Source organism: Nuphar pumila, chromosome 13 (assembly GCF_984573655.1).
Source record: "Nuphar pumila chromosome 13, dmNupPumi1.hap1.1, whole genome shotgun sequence".
NCBI lineage: Eukaryota > Viridiplantae > Streptophyta > Magnoliopsida > Nymphaeales > Nymphaeaceae > Nuphar > Nuphar pumila.
In genome coordinates this window covers 20555913-20576626 of record NC_143261.1, presented here as the reverse complement: position 1 = coordinate 20576626, position 20714 = coordinate 20555913, and the positions used below count along the sequence as shown (strand labels likewise).

The 20714-nt window shown below is 38.5% G+C and overlaps 1 protein-coding gene across 5 annotated transcripts in view; it reads left to right on the top strand.

Moving 5' to 3' along the window:
* The first annotated feature begins 8628 nt into the window (after nt 1-8628).
* LOC149818028 (uncharacterized) overlaps nt 8629-20714 on the top strand; it is a 63461-nt gene continuing 51375 nt past the window's right edge. Inside the window, exons 1-6 of one of the 5 annotated variants that reach the window (XR_016427279.1) lie at nt 8629-9011; nt 11746-11915; nt 17212-17281; nt 17660-17732; nt 17809-17863; nt 17961-18031. Coding sequence is in view for 3 of the 5 variants with exons in the window: in XM_089985078.1 (XP_089841204.1) it covers nt 8852-9011; nt 11746-11915; nt 17212-17281; nt 17660-17732; nt 17809-17929 (594 nt within the window). In the remaining 2 variants the exon portion in view is untranslated. Of the gene's footprint in view, nt 9012-11745; nt 11916-17211; nt 17282-17659; nt 17733-17808; nt 18120-20714 lie in introns of those variants that run through there. The other 4 variants (XM_089985080.1, XR_016427277.1, XM_089985079.1 and 1 more) reach the window with 4 other exon arrangements.

Genomic DNA, 20714 nt, shown 5'->3' with positions numbered 1-20714 from the left:
AATGAGTTATCATTTTCTTCAGGTGGCTCCCAAATGTCCTAGATCCACCTGTGTGTAGATGGGCTTCGGGCATCTTCGATCGATTTTGTGCAGCCTTCGCAGAGCGATTTCTAAATGCATCTTCCGCCCACTTATCGCACATTTCATCCCAGTAATCTCTCCTGATAGTAATAGGACCATGGCCCTTCCACAGTAATGGATCATCTACTACGCCAGATGCTTTTTTTGCTGCAGTCTTCATAGTGTGCAGCATGTTTGCAAATCGATTGGCAGCCACCTTCTGCCACACCTTCCTTGCATCATTTTCTTCCACCGTAGTTGTGAAGCGATTCGAAGTCTACAAATATTTTCAGAAAGTTAGTAGACATTACTTAAATAAATTAAATATGAAACACATTAACTATGAGGAACAACTGTATACCATGAATGAGGACCACAATCTGTCTAACACCTCTTTTGGGTACTCTTTCCATTGAGCAACTGGTCTTGGTAGATGTTGAAGAAGTGAATTCCTAATCTCTCGTACTACTTCTTGTGGCTCAAACCTCGTGCTGCACATGAATTGTTACACAGTAAATATCAATATAAAATATTTAAAAGATATGCAATAATTAAAAACAAAATACTTACGGTCGATTATCGATATACACTATTCGAATGAGTCTTCTTGTGCCAGCCTGAGAAGACCTTGTTTCCTGTGTTGGCTCTTGACTTGTGTGATCAACTGGTGTAGGTGGGTCGTGTACAAGCGCAACATTATCTGTAAAAAAATATATTAGAAATTCTCAGAATGCACATTTGAACTAATCAAGCATCTAATTAGTTATATGATATACCTATCACAGGAGCCCGTGAAGATGAAGACTGAGCCTGGCTACTACTGGATGAGCGACCACTATAACCTCCATAAACCATATTCTAACAAATAACATATGTCATACAATACATTCAAATAATTCACATCAAGTATTACAATGCATTCAAGTCATTCACATCAAGCATTGCAATGCATTCAAATCATTCACATCAAGTATTACAATGCATTCAAATAATTCATATATGGATTATCGTGCACCACATTCACCCGTGCATCAAAATCGTTTCTAAATTCTTCTCCATGAAACGTCCAGTTCTGATAATCACTCACAAAACCCTTCCTGTATAGGTGATGTCTAACGCCATGAGGTTCTACAAATCGATTATTCTTACAAATCTTGCAGGGACACCTAATCCGACCAGTGGGATCTACTGTACTGACACTTGCCGTTGCAAATTCAATAAAACTGTCAACACCATCCATATATTCATGCGATAACTCATTGTCCACTATCCTACGGTACATCCATTCACGGTTTGCAGTCATTTTGTCGTATGATGTTACGAATAGTATCCTAACCAGTTAAAAGAGAACCATCAGAATGCTATGATGAAGAAAATATCAAATTTATCATGCAATATATGATGTCATACAATCACAAGAATTATGATGCATGCATTGATAACTTAATATTTTCATGTGCAAACTATTCATGACACGATATATTCATTTGAAGCATGCTTTCAGTATATAATTTCACATGGAAGACATAATCAAATTGAAAGTAACTAATGTAAGCATGGATACAATCACATCAAACATTGCAATACATCGAAATAATTCATATCAAACAAATGTCAAACATGTACCTGCAGCAAACACACTTCAATATCCCACTAACTACTACCATGCCTAGCATGGACTCCGTACTCCAAAAATAAGAACACTTCCATATTCATACATTAAAATCATGCTCAGCATGATCTCCGAACTCCAACAAAGCAGTCCTAGATATCAACAACTAAGTGAGTGTGTGAACAATAAAGTGTTACATTCAATAAAATTAATAACATGTGATGCGCTTGCATCACTTACTCACCACGGGTATTTACCCAATTTGCATTGTTTTTGTCACTTACTTACCACGGGTGGCGGGGCACAAGCGAGTTCCGTTGAGAAATCTGCAAAAAACACTATGTTAAAATGAATATTTTTCAAAGCTCACAATGCTCCCCCTGCGTACACTCCCAGATACCATATTCAATCTATATCTAGTTGTTTGGTACTCAGACCTCAATCAAACTGTACAAATGACAATTATGTTCCCAATATCAAAACTTGAACTTTAAAGGGATGATTATGATCACTGCTACTTTCTTTACACTCTTTTGAAGAAATTAAAACCACCAAGATAACTTGTCTGAAATACCAAAGATACAAACTAGAGTGCTAGAAAAAAATGGACAAACCCTCAGTTCAAACAATAAATATGCATGCGGTGCTCAAATCTGTTACAATGTGAAGGCTGAAATGATGCCTATCAAGATGAAGAAGACAATGGGAATGGGTGCCCATGTAAGATTGCTTATAACAGATACAAACAAATTGCTTAAATCATAGTCATGCCACAATTGCATGATATAGCAATGTGATGTTAAAGTGAAAAACACACGAATTGTAGCAGAAGCAGACTTATCTTAAATATAGCACAAATACAATTAGAAGGCACCTAACAATGAGCAGATACAGTCAACAAATCTCAAAATTTCAATATCCTGCATGATGAATCTTTTTTTCCTAGCCATATTGAAAGGCATTGAAAATACGAAAAGCAACATAAAGTTCATGCAACACTGCTAAATCAGGAATGAATCAGAAGTTTATGATGTCTCAGTTATAAGCATCATAAAGTTCATACAGCACTCCCAAGTCCGCAATGAATCAGGGTTAAAATGTCTCAATTAGACAACAGGCAAAGAAATGTCAATGTGTTGCAAAGGAATTGCAATCTCATCCATTAATTGGAACTGAGGTTAAATCTACACATAACATCAAAGAAATAAGTTGATGTGCTATTGCAAAACATTGCTACAATACAGGAGAATACAAGAATTTCCACAACAGTTAAAATTTCGGTTTGTTTCAATCTTCTGTCCAATAGTTACACGGCATACAGATAACACACGAGAACAAGCTGGTGCAACATACTAAGAACTCATAGAGGTTTTTTATTATAATGGCTACTATTTTATATGGTACCCAACAAACACTTGGAAAAGTAAAAATTTCCAATACCATCTCAACAATTAATTAACAGGGCATCTGATCATGATGCATGTTATGTTCACAACAAGATGAAGTTTCCAACAAATAGGAAAGGGGCAACCAAGTAGTCATCTTCCAGAAAATGGTTATCAGCAAACAGGTAAATAGAAACCTACCAGAATGCCTGAACTGGAACGTAATTCCGTGTGAGGTTTAAACACAAAACTTCTCAGGCTGCCATCATCACATGATAGCTTCTCAGGAATATTCCTTGATAAAGAAAACGCATCAAATATGACACCATAATTGACATCATTAATGTATGGCCGAAATGAAAAGGTTGAGTAGTTGGAGAGGGCTCTGCAAGCTACATCACAAAAAAGGATATGGTGTTCTCAGCATGTTTCTCCCAATTAACATCGTAAAGAATAAGCTTTATCCAAAATAAGTGGAAATTTGCAGCAGAAACAAAACAATGGTGTACTAATCCTACATCAATCCATCAGCATCAACCCACTTAGATGTGACAGATAATGAAATATCTCATGATATGCAATAGTGTAAGAATACTGGATCGTCACTATAAAAATGAGCATGGGAAGTGTCACAAATTCTACAAATAAACAAATAAACATGACAGCTGCTCCTGGCACCAGATGTTAATTTAGGACAAAGGATGGAATCAGCAAAAAAATAATAACAAATATTTATAAGCACCACATAATTTTTTATCAGCAACATGCCCATAGCCATAAAGGTCCATCAAGAGATGGACGGGATGAATGAAACGTATTTCCTTGGCAGGATGCCAAGAGTACGAAGAGAGAGAGAGAGAGAAAGGATGATATCCCTTTAAAAGAAACCCTAAAACATCTCCCACCTCCAGTAGTGTTTGAGGGATTGAAAGAGCACAACGACTAGGTTAAAAAAGAGAAGGCGATAGAGATTGGGAAAGAGGAAGCTACAGAAGGAAGGGAGATGACAGAATTCTTTACCTCGCTAAGGCAACACTGGATGCTCGTTGTAGTACCCAGACGAAACCTATCGATCAAACCCCATCGCTCAGACCCCTGTCGATCAAGAACTATAGAAACCTGACGATCTAACTCCGTCGCTCAAACCCCTATCGAGCAAAACTTGAACCCCGACGATCTTGCATCATGTACGGGATCGTCCTTTTGGGTATTCGAGGGTTTCAAGGAAGATGGTGGTGAAGGGATCAGGTGGATAGGAGAAGGTGAGAGGGTTTTGAGGAAGATGGTTCGCAGGTAGCAGGGTTTGCGAAGGATGACGGCGGTCTGGCGATGGAGGAGCAACAGTGGGGAGAGGGCGCAGCCAGGAAAGGGGAGCGACGGCTGGCGAGCGGCGGCGGCCGGGCGGTGGCGAGAGCCGACGGGCGGCGGGAGGGAGAGGGCGGCGGGCGGGAGCAAGACAGCGAAACATGAAAAAGAGAAAGAGGGATGGGATTAGGGATTTACGCAACATTTAGCGACGGAATTATTCTGTCGCTAAGCTGTCGTAAATCAAAATACCAAAACAGCGACGGAATACAGTCTGTCGCTACGCCGTCGCTAATTAGCGACGACAGAGTTCCCTCTCTAAATCCATCGCTAAAATGTTGTTCTTGTAATAAGAATTAGCGACAAAAAATTGCAGTCGCTAATCCGTCGCTAAGTAGCAACGGATTAGCGATAAAAGTTGTTTCCTCGCTAATCCGTCGTGAATTAGCGATAGATTGTTTCTCTAGCTAATCTGTCGCTAATTCGCGACGGAAAAAATCCGTCGCAAATTTCCGTCGCTAATTAACAATTTTCTTGTAGTGTATAAATCCGTCGCAACACCAAAATTGCCGTATAGTAACGACGGCCTTGCGACAAATGTTGATATTCGTTATTCTGTCACAACTTAGCGACAAAACTGATGACAAATACATTCCGTCGCTACTTAGCGACAGAATGTGCGACAAATATATTATGTTGCTAATTAGCGTCAAAAAATTCACGATAGAAGCTATCCATCTCTAATCCGTCACTAAGATATTTAGCGACGGATTAACGTCAGATTAGCAACAAATTTAGGTCGTCACTAATCCACGAGTTTCTTGTAGTGGACCCAAAAGTCAGTTTTCACTATTTTGAACATGTTGCATCTATCCATTTAGTCAGATTGAATCACAACAATTTGACTATGGAGATCCATAAGTGTTTCTATGTAATAGCACAATTACCTAATGTTTTCCCCATATATATATATATATATATATATATATATATATATATATATATATATAGATAAGAAGAGTCGTAAATGCCTACCACTTTTTTAGCCTATCGTAAGCAAACGAGTGTTTTAAAGTTATTTTTTGCAAATCTATTTGATTTACTAGGAAAAGGCAATTGAACCATTTTTTGATAAAAAAAAGTGAATTTTATATGAAATATTTATAAAAATTATAGACCATCTATTTTTAAACCTTATAAAAACCAACCTGCATGTAGAACACATATGTACGGTTGATCTTAACGAAAACCCCTTCAAAAGCTCGGTAGGTTGGCGGTATGCCAAAAAAGTAGAAGACAATTGAGAATATGTGAACCAACTATGCAAACTGATTTTTTGAGGACTTTTTATTATAATTATATAAATATGATCTACATGCTTGATTTTATAGGAATAAGCTCTGGCTCTTAGATAATCCGATTTTCAGGCATGGATAAATTTTTATAAAGTTTGAAATTTAATGATCCATTTTTTTTTATAAATATTCAATACTCAAAAATCATATAGTTTCATTAAAAAAATATGATGTGGGTGTTGATTTCTAGCAAATCAATCATACTGAAAGCGCTTAGAGGATTGGGTTAGCTAAATGCCCTCGGTGTTGACAACTAATGCAAAGTACCGTTATGGGGGTTTCGACGAACCATATGAAACACTAAATTAAAATAGTAAAATTTACCAAATCTTCTATAAGAATAGTCATGATGGTGATGGTGATGGTGATGGTGATGGTGATGGTGATGGTGATGGTGATAATTGGATGCATATACAAATTAAAGTTTTTTGTTTTTTTTTCTGAAAGGCAAGCTGGGGTTAGACAGACCCCCTACCAGATATCTCTTAAGCCCCATGTGGCAGAGGGATTCGAACCTGGGATACCAAAGTTTTGGATTGCTTGACAAGTGAATTAAATTCTAATCCTACCTCAAATTTCTCCTAATGAAACATATAGTTTATCCCATGGGAGACCCACTTAAATATTTTTTATTTTTCTTTAGATAACCGGTAAAATTACCTCTCACTCACTCACTAGTGTGAAGACCCGAATCTCATTACCTATGAGAGACGTGCATAGGTTTCAAGCTCGTATCTGGGTTAGGTGATATCAATGACCCATTTGTTGTCTCTTGGAGTTAACGGGTCTTTTTGTTATTTGTTGAAGGGTAATTTAGTCATTATAAAAATGTAGGCCAGCCTATTGCTTGAGGGTGACTTTTCTCTACTTGTAGAAATCAATAATGAGGGGCTTTCTTTCCAAAAGTTTCTCATATCTATACCCTCATATTGCTTGTGGATATAGACCCTTGTAGATGAACCACCTAAACCCCACAGTTTATGTTTTCTTCTTTTGGTATTAGGACCACCCAGTGTGATAAATATCGTGAGATTTACTAAAATTTCGCGAGAAATTGCCTGAAAGTTTAAAACGGTAATTTCTCATGAGATTTTCAAAATATCACGAGAATTATGAAAAAAAAACATAAATACCATGATTTAAACACGATATTTATGTTTTAAACAACTATTTTATCACAAAAAAATCATGTGCTTTTATTTTAAAATAATTGTTATTAATATTTTATTATAAAAAATAATTTTTATAATTTTAATTTAATTTTTATTTTTGAGATTTTACCAAAAAAATGCAAAGATTTATGGATTTTTTTCAATTTCTCAGGGGTTTTTGAAAAACAAAAAATTGCCCATAAAAACGTTTGTCACTATGGGACCCACCTAAACCCCACAGTTTAAACGCTTTGTAATTGAAAAGTTGTCTTTTGTTATTTTATTTGTTGTAAGGGACGTTTGAAAAAGAGAGAACACTAGAAAAATGTTGGTTGGATAAGAAAAGTAACTTTTTTTTCCATTCATTCCAAACAAGGGTTCATTTTTTTCCATTTATATAGGATTTATAAAAAATCCTGCCAACTCTGCCTTAGGGATAAGTATCAAAGGATTTATTCATAAAAAAATGGTAAGCGGTTGGAAAAAAGTGTGGCTCACTTATGTCAGCATGACACTTTCCCACCAATGTTTGTTTTATTCATGGTGAAAAAGAAAAAGACAAAGATTCACAGCTCAGCACTTTTCTATATAAGTTTCGTAAAAACAAACTACTAAAAAAAATTTGAAAGAAAAATTCTTCTATTTAACCCTGATTTTGATAAAAAAAATTCTCCAGCTAGGGGCCTGGTTTACCCGACCCGAACCAAACCAAACCCTATAGAGTCTGGAGTGATAAAAAGATATGGTTTTACCGGGTATGGTCTGAGTTTGGTTGATGTTGTTCTTATTGGGTCTGGGTATGGTTTTTTTTATAGTGGACCTGAATTGACTCAAGTTCGAACCCGATACCATACCTGAAAATCTGGTCTCTTTTTTATTCCACCTGGATCTGAACTAAACCCAAACCGTTGACACCCTTAACTTTTTTTAAAGGCGGCCTTAGGGTTATCAATAGGTCAGGTATGGGTCGACCTGAACCTGCCATATAATTGTTTACAGGGTTGGTTAGTTCAGGTTCGAGTTTTGCCAAGTCACGAAGATGAAAACCCAAACCCAAACCCAAACCCAAACCCAAAACACGCATAATTTTAATTCTTTTATTAAAAATACATATAAAATACTTGAGTCGGGTTGAGTACTCGGCAAAAAAGCCGAGTAGAATACCAGACAAAAAATCATAACCCAAACCCGGCCCACATATTGCTGAGGTCGGGTTCAGGTCAACATTTTGCATGCACATAATCAGGGATTTGGGTTTGGGTCAGGTTGGGTACTCTATATAAACCCGACCTTTTGGCAGCCCTCATTCTAATCAAAACATTCACACATACAGGAGAAAATTGTTGGTAGAGAAAAGATGTATGTTTTCTTATCAAAACTTGAGCGCGAGAAACGGGCCAACACTGTTACAGCATCCGGTACTCCAACCCGCCCCCATCTAAAAATCCTACCCTCCATCCCCCTTTCATGTCCTTCATCTCCTGTGGTTTAATCGGGGCGAGGCGGGGTCCCGTTTCCCTTAGATCCGCTGCCATCTCTAAAGAAGGATCGGAGCGGGGCAGTAGAAGAAGTAAGTCCATCCCGCACGGATTTTGATTTTAACCTTCATCTCCGTTTCAGGTCCTCCATCCCCGGTCCAAACGGGGCGAGACGCGTTTACCCCGGTGCACTGCCATCCCTACTGGATACTGGAGGGTTCGATCCCGATTACTAGGGTCCGTGTCTGGGTATGCAAGGTACGATACTGGTTGGTACACAGCAGGATGTGCATGTGCACTGTTTTCCCCTGCAGAGAAACGATGTGTTGCTTCTATCCCTTCTAACTGGTTCTGCACATTTTGATCCATGGCCGATTAACATCAACAAATATAACCATTACAGAGAGAGAGAGAGAGCTGCCGTCGCGTCTACCACCATCTCTCTCTCTCTCTATCGGAATTTGGTGTTTTTTGGGGGTTTTCTCGGGTGCCAATAGAGAGAACAATGGGGAAAGAAGAGAAGGTTGGCGACGGAGATTGCGGCTCCACCCCCACCGATCAAAACAAAGGGAAATCTTGCAAGGGATGTCTCTACTACTCCTCCCTCTTGAAATCCAACGAACGAAACCCACTCTGTGTTGGGGTCAGCAGAGCTCTTCCTCAAGGTTGGCGTCCTCTCTTTCTCATTAATTTCTCCGAGTTGGTTTTTCGTTTTTTTCCTTGAATCTGATTTGCTGGAACCAAGAAACAGGCACCCTTCTCTATGCGCTTCGTTCTGTCTCGTTTTCTTGTGGGTAGTTGATATATACGAGTTTTTTTGGCCTCTTTTTGTCATGTGAGCTCGATTTTTTTATCTTCTATTAATTCTTCTACTTGTTGGCAATTCTGCAAATGTTTCGTTTTCTCTTCGCCGGTGCTGCTATTCGGGCTTAAGGGGGAATTGGGTGTTTTGTTTTGGGGATTCTGGATCCGTGGGTTTTGTCAATGATTCTTTTCTCTTTTTATGGTTCTTCGTATCAGTTCATGTTGGGGTATGTTACATGTGAGATGCAGGATACTTTGGGTTGTTAGTTTTAATAGTGGGATCTTTTCATGGCAATATAATATATTTTCTCTCAAAAAAAAAACAAATTTAATAGTGGGGTCTGCGATTAGATTGTTCTTGATACATAACCATAAATTCATGGTCTAGGCTAGGTAAGATCCGAGATTTTCGGGTACTAATTCTGAATTGTATGGAATATGGATATTCAGGCTAGTTGATAGAGTTAGATTTCTCTAGCCCTCTATGTTTTTTGTCTCGTTTCTGTTGGAACCCGGATTTTAGTGTATGAGCAACTGCTATTTACATGCTTTTGTTCCTGATATTGATCGATGTTATCTTGAGTTTGCCTGTCATAGTAAGTTTCTTTCTTAAATGGCTGCTTGCGAACTTTTGGTAGATCATATTTCATGTAGCTGCTTTGCGTGGATAGCATGTCTGTGTAACTAAAGAGGCAATTATTGAGTATATGTCTAACTAAATAGGCAATACTTGAGTGGTCATGCGGTTTCATTTTCCCCAATTATTACTATAGTGGAGAATGGATCTATTTTCAGTTTGAGTTGGGTACAAGTCGAAGTATTTTTTTTCTCTGTCAATGATCTAATGTTTGTTGAGGAACCTCGTAGTTCCTGATGACTTTGTTGGATCAGATGGTTTCTCGAGTTCCTCATTCTTTTTCATGGGTTGAGCTTTTTATTTATGTAGGAGTTGGAAACAGAACTTACCAAATCAGAAAATTTTGTGTGCATGAGAGATTTCCTATACTTGGGTTGTTGCATAAATAAGAAATGACTCAGGTTCATAGTGGTAGTGCCCATCCTATCATCTCTTTGATGGCATGCAATCGTAGTCCCAATATTGTCTTTGTGATAACATTGACAAGCCTTTTTGTTGGCTAATTTAAAGATAGATCGTATATCTTGGAAATATCCCAGCATTTTTTAATAAAAAGAAAATACCAAATAATCGAACATTGTTTTCTTAAATAGTGCATAGTACTTGAATACTATTCATAGCCTCCTTTTGGCGCACACACAAGGCCTTGCATTTCTGGTTGAAGATGTGCTTGTCCAGTATTGCTCAATAGTATTTTGTTGATGTTTGGTCTGTTTGTGATCAAGCATGACTGAGCAGTGGCGTAGCTAGGATTCATGTGAGTGGGGTGGGGGGGGGGGCAAACAGGGGTGTAGCAAAAAAAAAAAATTTGGTGTGATAGTCGGGGGTTCCGGGGCAGCGCCCCGAAAAAAAAAATTGAGATAAAATAAAAAATGGCTACAATTATTAATAAAAATCTATTTCATATGGACAAATCAAACTATTTTCTGCAGTCAGGGCTGGGCTGGGCAAACAGGGGTGTAGCAAAAAAAAAAATTGGTGTGATAGTCGGGGGTTCGGGGGCAGCGCCCCGAAAAAAAAATTTTGAGATAAAATAAAAAATGGCCACAATTATTAATAAAAATCTATTTCATATGGACAAATCAAACTATTTTCTGCAGTCAGGGCTGGGCTAGGACTGGGCTAAAAAAATGGATAAAAATCTATTTCATATGGAATCAAGGCTGGGCTAGGACTGGGCTTTAAAAAAAACTAATTTTTTTTTAACTGTTTCGGGAGGTAGGACTGGGCTACAGCCCAGTCCTGCCCCCCCCCCGCTCCGCCTCTGTGACTGAGGGTTTAGCATTAGGGAAATACACATCTCTTATCAGTTATCATTATTTATTTATCTGCTATTAAAAGCATACAGTTATGAAAATCTTTACATTCCGACTTTGTCTATTCAAATGATTGCTTCATAACATCGAGGCATTATAGTCAGGCTCTGATGACATAGTTTAGCTTTTCTGGTAGTTTCTATGTGAATTTCTAGATGTGAGTGAAGCTAGAAGAAAGATCTATGCTTGATCAGAGCAGTGCCTTTATTTCCAGTGCATTCTGCTGTTCCCGTTCACAGGACAAGTTTTACTAGTTCAGAGTTCAGATTTACTAGGGGCTAAACAAGAATGAAAACCCTGGTTTCATGCCCTTAAGTTTGTTTTCATCTTGTATGCACCTTCATCCTGCATAATATTTTCCAAATTCCTTTGCATATTGACGCACTCAAGGCCTGTTTTACAATTTCTTTGTCAAGTTGTTTTCGTTGATTTCATAGAACTTTGTTGCTATAAAAATGTTCATGGGTATGAGAAAACTTTCTTTCCTGAGTATAATCTGAGATTAAATACCCTATGTATGTGTGGCTGCCTGAGGCAACACACATTGACAGAATGGAGTCCCTCTACTCTATTTAAGAAGATCATCTCTTATTGTACTCATGTTCTGTTAATGATGTGATGCTTTTCAACTTATGTAAACAGTGCCTGGTTATGTGATTAGAGAATCTGAGTTGGAAGCTTCAAAAGAGGGCCGCAGTTTGTCAGACTTCAAGTATGCATGTGTTGGCTATTCTGTGTACTTAGATAAAAAGGACAATCCAGATGGACAACCAGGAGATCATGCAGAACTGCCCTTTTGTGTTGGCATTGAGGTTATTATCTAAATGATGCTATCTTCATTTATAACTTTCCACTGAATTTTTCTCTAAGAGGGGACGTCCTGAATTTGTCTGTTTAGTGGTAGTGATAAACTAAATCGGATGCTAAATTGTTTGGTGGTGATAAACCATCATAGATGCTGGACTGAACCTATGTGCAGTCTGTGTTTTGCCCGGCCTTATCCTTTGGCGATTTTGTCATCTAAGCTAGTGTAGAATCAATAATGGAATACACAGAAACCGAGAGAGAGAGAGAGAGAGAGAGAGAGAGAGAGAGAGAGAGAGAGAGAGAGAGAGAGAGAGAGAGAGAGAGAGAGAGAGAGAGGTCACAATTATCTATTAGGGCTAATCTCCTCTAGTTTAAATAGAGATTAGCCTAAGGGATAATATTACATATGGGTCCCTCATTATATATAAAATACAAAAAACAACTTTAAGAATAAATGAAACTTTAAGTGGTCGACTAATCTTAACACTCCCCCTCAAGCTGCAACTTGGTCTTCCGAGTTTAGATGCTTGGTAGATATGTGTCCAGCTTGAACCATATCTCTTATGTAGTGTCAGTCAACTTCAATATATTTTGTCTTCTCATGAAATAGTGGATTATTTGCTATATATGTAGCCGCCTTGTTATCACACATCATCACCATAGGAGATGAAACCTTCACTTGAAGATCACTCAGCACAATTTGAACCCACATCAATTCAGCGCTGTTTGGGCCATAGCCCTATATTCTGATTCGGCACTCGACCTAGCAACCACGGTTTGCTTCTTGCTTCTCCACGAAATTAAGTTACCCCCACAAATACACAAAATCCTGTGGTAGATTTCCTATCCTTTATAGATCCAGCATAATCAGCATCAGAGCTATGTCACATGGGTGCGGGTGCGGGGATGCGACACTTCCAAAAAACCCGGGTGCGGGGTTGCGACAGGGAAAAAATGTAAATTTTTTTATATATATATATATAATTTTAAAGTTTTAACAGTTTAACATATAACAATTAACATTATCATAATATCATTCATCATGCATGCAATATATCAACCTAAATATCAAATTATCAATCAAATAAGTAAAGCAATTACATAAATCATCCTAAATATCAATCAAATAAGTAAAACATAAAAGAACTAAATTACATACCAAAGTATATCCTGATGAAGTAATGGATGCTAATAATTTTCTTCTTCATCATCAAATGCATCATTAGAAGGAATACTGGGCTCAGCTAAATCCATGTTTGTTATGTTGAAATCATGTTCTCCCTCGAAGTCACACTCTTCTGGGTTTACTTCCCAAAATTTGGATGTTCCTTGTCTGCGTTACAAACCCAATTTGAAAATGTTAAATATAATACAAGTATATTTAAATGAAAACTAAGAGAGCAAACTAGTACCTGTATTCATCATTGCTTCGCGAAAGTAATCGAAGATTTGAATGAACATATACGAAATCCTTTGCACGCTTGCTGGTGAGTTTGTTTCTCTTCATGTTGTGGATTTAAGAATATGTGCTCAAATTTCTTTTACAACAAGATGAACTAGCAGACTGCGATAGCAATCTTAATGCAAGACGTTGGAGAAGAGGTGTTTCTGACCCAAATGTTGACCACCATGTGATAAGATCTATATTATCTTATTCTTTCGCGAATAATGCCGGTCCATATAATCTCGAAGATGAAAATTTTTCAAACTCTTGTGTGACTTGATATAGAAGATATGCTTCTGGAAAAAGTCTTGTCATACACATATTTCTATGTCTTGATAGCTCTGGGTCTAAATTTGGAGGGATACTACCAATACCACCAGCCCGTTACTTATTTGCATAATATTTTGGATTAAGAGAATGTGTCATGCAATGCAAAGGAGTGTTGCTCTTATCACATCTTCTGATTAAAATTGAATGAATATGATTAAAAAAAATCTGAATCATCCAATGCAGGATTTTTTTCTTCATGCTTGAAAACTATAGCTTGTATTTTTTCAATCATATTATCCCACATTTCATAAACTTTGTGAAGCATGGGCTCATCCTTATCAACTTCTGTTAACATTTCCCAAATAGATTGCGTAAATTGAAGGAAGTATACCACTCTGTCCCAAAACTCATCATCAAGAATGAATTTTTTAATTTCTTGAACCTTGATATCATCATCAGCACGATAGAATGTCCAATTTTCATCAGTCACCATGTTAATCAAAACATTCTTCACTCTTTTAATCATCTTCATCATCACAATGATGGACGCAAAACGTGTTTCAGCGACCTTCAACAATTTCAAATCAGAATGCTTATTAAATATAGCATTAGCACGATGGTGGTTAACAACAAAATTCCTAATGCTTTTGACATTTCTTTCTAAATCGAGGGAGTAGGGGGGTGCTCAGCCCCTCCCCTATCGACCCAACAAGAGAGCGAGAGGGGGGAGGGGCTCGACTCGCGAGAGGGGGGGCTCGACCCCTCCCGTGCCGAAAACAGAGGGAGCAGGGGGGGCTCAGCCCCTCCCTTGCCGACCCAACAAGAGAGCGAGAGAGAGGGGGGGGGGGCTTGGCCCCTTCCCTGTCGACCCAACAAGAGAGCGAGAAGGGAAGGGGGTGCTCGACCCCTCCCCTGCCGACCCAACAAGAGAGTGAGAGGGGGGGGGGGGGTCGACCCCTCACCTGTTGAAAACAGAGGGAGCGAGAAGGGGGGCTCGACCCCTCCCCTGTTGACCCAACAAGAGAGCGAGAGGGTGCAGGGGGGGCTCAGCCCCTCCCCTGCCGACACAAGAAGAGAGCGAGAGAGGGTACGTACCTGCGAAAGGAGAGGAGGAGCTTGGGAGGTGGAGCTGGGGCGTCGAGGCGTCGGTAGGAGAGAGCTCGAGCTCAGGGGGAGAGGAGAGGAGAGAAGAGATTAGGGGCAATTTTTTTTTTGCCCTAATCCTCCTTTTCATCAGGGATTTTTTTTCTTTTTTTAACGCCAAAAAGTGGACAAAAATGACCTTGGTTGCGTTGACCGCACCCAGGGTCGTGTTGACCGTACCTGGTGCCGCACCCGCATCGCGTCGACGTGGGTGCGACACCTGTTTTGCCGAGTCCCTGTGACTTAGCATCAGAGTAAGCAACTATCTCCAGGGTCCCCCCTTTCTTGAATAATAACCCTTTTCCAGGGAAAGATTTTAAGTACCTAAGTATCATTATTGCAGCATTCCAGTGCACCTCAGTTGGTTTGTCCATGAATTGGCTAACTTTGCTTACAACCAATGCAATATCAAGTCTAGTCACTGTCACATATAGTAACTTCCCTACCAGTGAGCGATAGCTTCTGCTACCAATAGGTTTTGACCCCTCTTCCAACAACTGAACTTTGTGATCCATGGGAATATTTACTGGTTTAGCTCCAAACATTCCTGTCTCTTTTAATAAATCAAGAATATACTTCCATTGAGACAAAACCACGCCCTCACTGCTCTTGGCCACTTATATGCCCAGAAAGTATCTAAGTGGACCAAGGTCTTTTGTAACAAAATATTTTTGAAGATTAGCCTTTGTAGCTGCAATATCTTTCATGTTATCTCCTGTAAGGATGATGTCATCCACATATACCACCATAACAACTAGACCTGAGTTAGTTTTCTTAATAAATAGTGTGTGGTCTGATGCTGACCTATTAAAACCAAACTTTGACATCACTTCAAACAACTTTTGAAACCATGCACGAGGACTTTGCTTTAGACCATATATCGCCTTTCTTAATCTGCACACTTCCTTGCAATCTCCCTCAACCTTGAACGCAGGAGGTTGTTGCATGTATACTATCTCAGATAGATCCTCATATAGGAATGCATTTTTCACATCTAATTAACACAGACTCCATCCATGGTGAACAGTTACGGAGAGAACAAGACGGATGGTATCCATCCGTGCGACGGGAGAAAATGTCTCAAAGAAATCAACACCATATGTCTGAGTATAACCTTTTGCTACTATTCTAGCCTAGTTATTCTTCACCCCACTCAGATCTGTTATCAGATCTGACAAAATAAAACAACGATCCAGTTTCACGACTTTTGCACATCACCCATACCTGTCGCTACTCGATCCGGTTGACAAGGATATATAGATCCACCGTGACCTTTAGATTTGATTACAGATCTGTGTCATGACATTTGTCAGACCTCAGATCTGTTATCAGATCTGTACCACTCGTTAAAAAAATCAAGCACACCTTTTTTTTTTCACGCAATCTATTATCCTTCACTCGAGCTTTGGTGCAGAACATGTGATCACACTCCCAAGATCTACAACTTTGATACCATGTAGAATCAATAATGGAATACACAGAAACCGAGGCAGAGAGAGAGAGAGAAAGGTAGGGAGAGAGAGAGGGAAAGACGTCACAATTATCTATTAGGGCTAATCTCCTCTAGTTTAAATAGAGATTAGCCTAAAGGATAATATTACATATGGGTCCCTCGTTATATATAAAATACCAAAAAACAACTTTAAGAATAAATGAAACTTTAAGTGGTCGACTAATCTTAACAGCTAGCTTACAGTGAGTCCTTGTTTTAGACTGATGAACCAGAGAATTGGAGTCCTAATGGTCAACTTGAACATTACACTATTGTATATTCACATTTAGTTATTAATTTACTGATAGGGGTTTGCCAAATCCTAGCTTTGTAAAGAAAAAATTTTGGTGTATGGAATATATTTTCTTATTATGTCTTTATTAGACTATGCCATTGCTTTTAAGGCTTTAACAAAGGAAGCACTTTCCCTTTATCAATTGTTGGACAACTTCCCTCACATGCCACTAGACTATGTTTATATGATAGATACAGGTACAACTAGTTCAAACTTCAAACCCTTCTGGAGATTATTTCAGAAAGTTGATATACCTCATGAGGCATGACTTGGAGTTGCCTTAAGTTGAGTATGCTATTCCTCAATGTGATTTTGTTATGGAATTTTTACTTCATTGATCCGGTGCATGAAAACCTGTATGGATGTAAACAATGATTGTAGTTTCACTTGGAATGTTGACTTTTTTTGTTTTTAAGTTCTTATTAGATGAAATTGCATCAGTTTTTTTGTCTTTGTATTGTCTCTTCCTATTCACATTATTTGTTGATATGTTCCCATTTTTTGGTTTTGTTTGGCAGTTTATTCATTCTTCATTTACAGTACTGTTGCAAACACTTTGTTGGATGGTTGACATTTTTCTTATTTGCTGTTCAAATTGTCTTGACATTTATTATTTCTAAACTTTTCATCGTAACAAGATAAGACATTTGTTTTCAGCTTTTGGTGGACAAACGAGCTTCCAATACTGAGCGACATCCTTCTCATACTCCCAATCACAACAAAGAAGGTAGCGCAGCTCATACTTTTAGATGTTTGCAGTATTTTTTTGTTTGTATTTTTCTTTTGCTTAGTTTTTTTAGCACCTCACTTGAGGAAGATTATGCAGCATGATGCATTTCTCTTCTTTCCTTTCGTACTTTTGGTTGTCATCTTGCTGCTGCTGGTTAGCATATCTCTATTTTGTCTCTGAAATTAGATTGGTCAGGATAGTCATCATTTCTAGCATTTGTGTGATGAGCATTGGCATTCATGAGTTGCTTAGCTCAATGGATGTAGGCTCTACTGTAAGGGCCTGTGTCATCCATATGCTATTAGCTATCGTCTCTCTTTTTGAGAAATAATGTCGTTTCTCAACCTAATAATTTATTTTTACTTTATTTTCCAGTAGATACCCCAATTTTTTCTCAGCCTAGAACCTACAAACCGCAACATTCCGTTGGAGAGGAATTCTTGAACAGGTATATAGTGAAACTCTAGTGCTAACCATGTTCGTCATTCGTGTGCATGAAGTTTCTGATGCTCTTAAATGTTCAGGTTCACAAGAAATGCCGGTCTGGTTGCTTCTGGTGTGGCCAGAAACTTGTACAGGGTGGGTAACTATATCAAAGATAATCTCGATGATATTCTTTATCCTTACCGTAGGCCACCTAAGTAGTTGATGAGCATTTGATTGAATGAATGTACAGCAAATAATCACCTAAATCCCAGTTGTTGGCTTCCTGGCTGAGCTGCAGCATCATTTTGAAGCTGTTTTTAGGTACTAGTACTGCTACATTTCATCCATATTTGGGGTCTAAATGCAATGTTCGTTTGAACTTTAAACTATGCTGCCATGGTTGATGAAATTATCTAAGCAGAAATTTTCAGCAGTCTATTTTGCTGCACAATTTGTATTTACTTATATTAGGTAAAAATATAACATTATTTTTTTCCTTTTAAGGCAATCTTGTTAGATTTTCAATCTCCAGGTCGTTCCATGCGTGAGAGCTGAGAAACAGAGAGAGATAGAGAAAGGGAGAGAGAAGTTGGGGAAAAAAACCGATACCCAGTTGTGTTAGGGTCGGCTGCTTGTTTATACTCCTTTATATTAACATGCTATTACAAAATTAGGGTACTAAAATACCCTCATTACAATAAATTATATTACACAATGCCATTAATGAGAAGTCACGGGTCCGGATCTCCAGATCCATGACCCGTTACCAGAGAAAACACTTCTTTTCACCCTCCCTCAAGTTGTGTATGATCTTGAACCATGATCAACTTGCCTTTTAACATCCAAAATCTGTTTTTTGTCAATCCTTTTGTAAATATATCTGTCACTTGATTTGTAGTTCAAACAAATTCAGGCTCAATCTCTTTCTCTTCTACCTTTTGTCTCACAAAATATTGGTCTATTTCAATATGTTTGGCATGCCTGTGATGGATTGGATTAAAGGACATACTAATGGCACTCTGGTTGTCACACAAAAGAAGTGATTGAGAGATCAATTCTCCGACTTCTATCAGTAGATGTCTAATCCAAGTAGCCTCAGCAGTGGCGGCTGCCATTGACATGTATTCAACCTCTGTACTGGATCTGTCTACAACCTTTTGTTTTTTACTACTCCAAGAAACCAAATTCATCCCAACAAATACACAATAGTCGGATACTGATCTGCGTTCATCTGGATCTCCCGCCCAGTCCGCATCAGAATAAATAGTGATCTCATGTGCATTTTTCCCATTTGTCTTTCGCTTATATATGAGACCATCCCCAACCGTTCCCTTCAGATATCGTAGTATCCTTTTAACTGCTTCCATATGCCCTTCACATGGTGCATGCATAAACTGAGAAACTTGATTCACGGAGTAACTATATCAGGGCGAGTAAAAGTGAGGTATTGTAACATACCCACTATGCTATGGTACTGTGTGAGATTGTCAAAAGAATCTCCGTCTTGAGAGCTAAGCCTTTGATGAAGAACGCTAGGAGTGCTCAAGGGCTTGCAGTCTTTCATACCCGCTTTATTGAGAACATCAATGGTACACTTATGTTGAGTGAGAGTCATTTCTTCAGAAGTACTGTCGACTTCAACTCCAAGAAAGTACCGTAGTTTGCCAAGGTCCTTCATTTTGAACCTCTGATTCAAGAGATGTTTGACTTCTTCAATGTGCTCATTGAAATTACCAGTGATGATGATATCATTCACATATATCAACAACAGAGTAATTGTGTCTTGGTTCTTAAATATAAATAAGGAGTGGTCAAGAAGAGATTTCTTAAAACCATATTTTTGTATTTCAAGAGAAAAGTTGTCGAACCAAGATCGAGATGCCTGCTTCAATCCATATATCGCCCTTTTTAGTCTGCAAACATATTTTGTAGGATTACCTTCTGCGTAACCAGTGAGTTGTTTCATGTATACTTCTCTCAATTCTCCATGAAGAAAAGCATTCTTCACATCAAGTTGGCTAATAGTCCATTGGTGTTCAATAGCTAAAGAAAGTATGACTCTGATTGTCCACATCCTCACCACTGGACTAAAGGTTTCATCATAATCCTGTCATTGCTCCCGTGTAAAACCTTTGGCTACAAGTCTCGCCTTGTATCGCTCTATAGTCCCATCTGGTTTATACTTTATTTTGTACACCCATTTCGAACCAACAACGTTTCTGTCAGGTGGTCTTGGTACGACATCCCACGTACCACATTCATGTAGAGCTTCCATCTCCTCATTCATTGCTTCAATCCATCTTCTGGAATTTGACGCTTGAGAGAACGTTGTGGGTTCATCTTCTTTATTCAAGGCTGTTAGAAAGAGTTGAAAATCTAATGAGAAATTTTCATAACTGACCCACCTTTCAATTGGATGGCGAGAATGTGTGGGTCTTCTAGTATCAACGATGTTGGATGTAGATGATGCGTCCATATCCGAATTAACTGTGGTGGGCGGCTCTCTTTCTCGTCGAGTGTAGACGAGACCTTTATACCTTTCTGGATTCAAAGTTGGGTCTGTATTTTCATGGGCAATCATTTCATCAGTAGACACATGTCTCTTATCCTTTTGAATGCAGTTTGAGCAAACATCACTAGCTCCTGAGAGAAGTTCATAATTCAACCAAGGATAATAAGCCTCAACTTTAGGTTTTGATTTTGAAGAATTAGTACATCGACAATCAAAATTCAATTCATCGAAGATGACATTTCTTGATATTTTGATGTGCTTGCTCACCGGATCATAGCACCTGTACCCTTTATAGTCATCAGCATAACCCACAAACCTGCACTTCAGGGCCTTATCGGCCTTATCCTGAAACTTATGTCTCATTGAACTGTCAACATGAACATAGCATAAACAACCAAACACATGCAAATCATAGTAGTTGGGATGTACACCAAAAAGAGACAAGGAGACTTGTTTTCCAAAACAGTCATGGGCAATCGATTTATCACATGA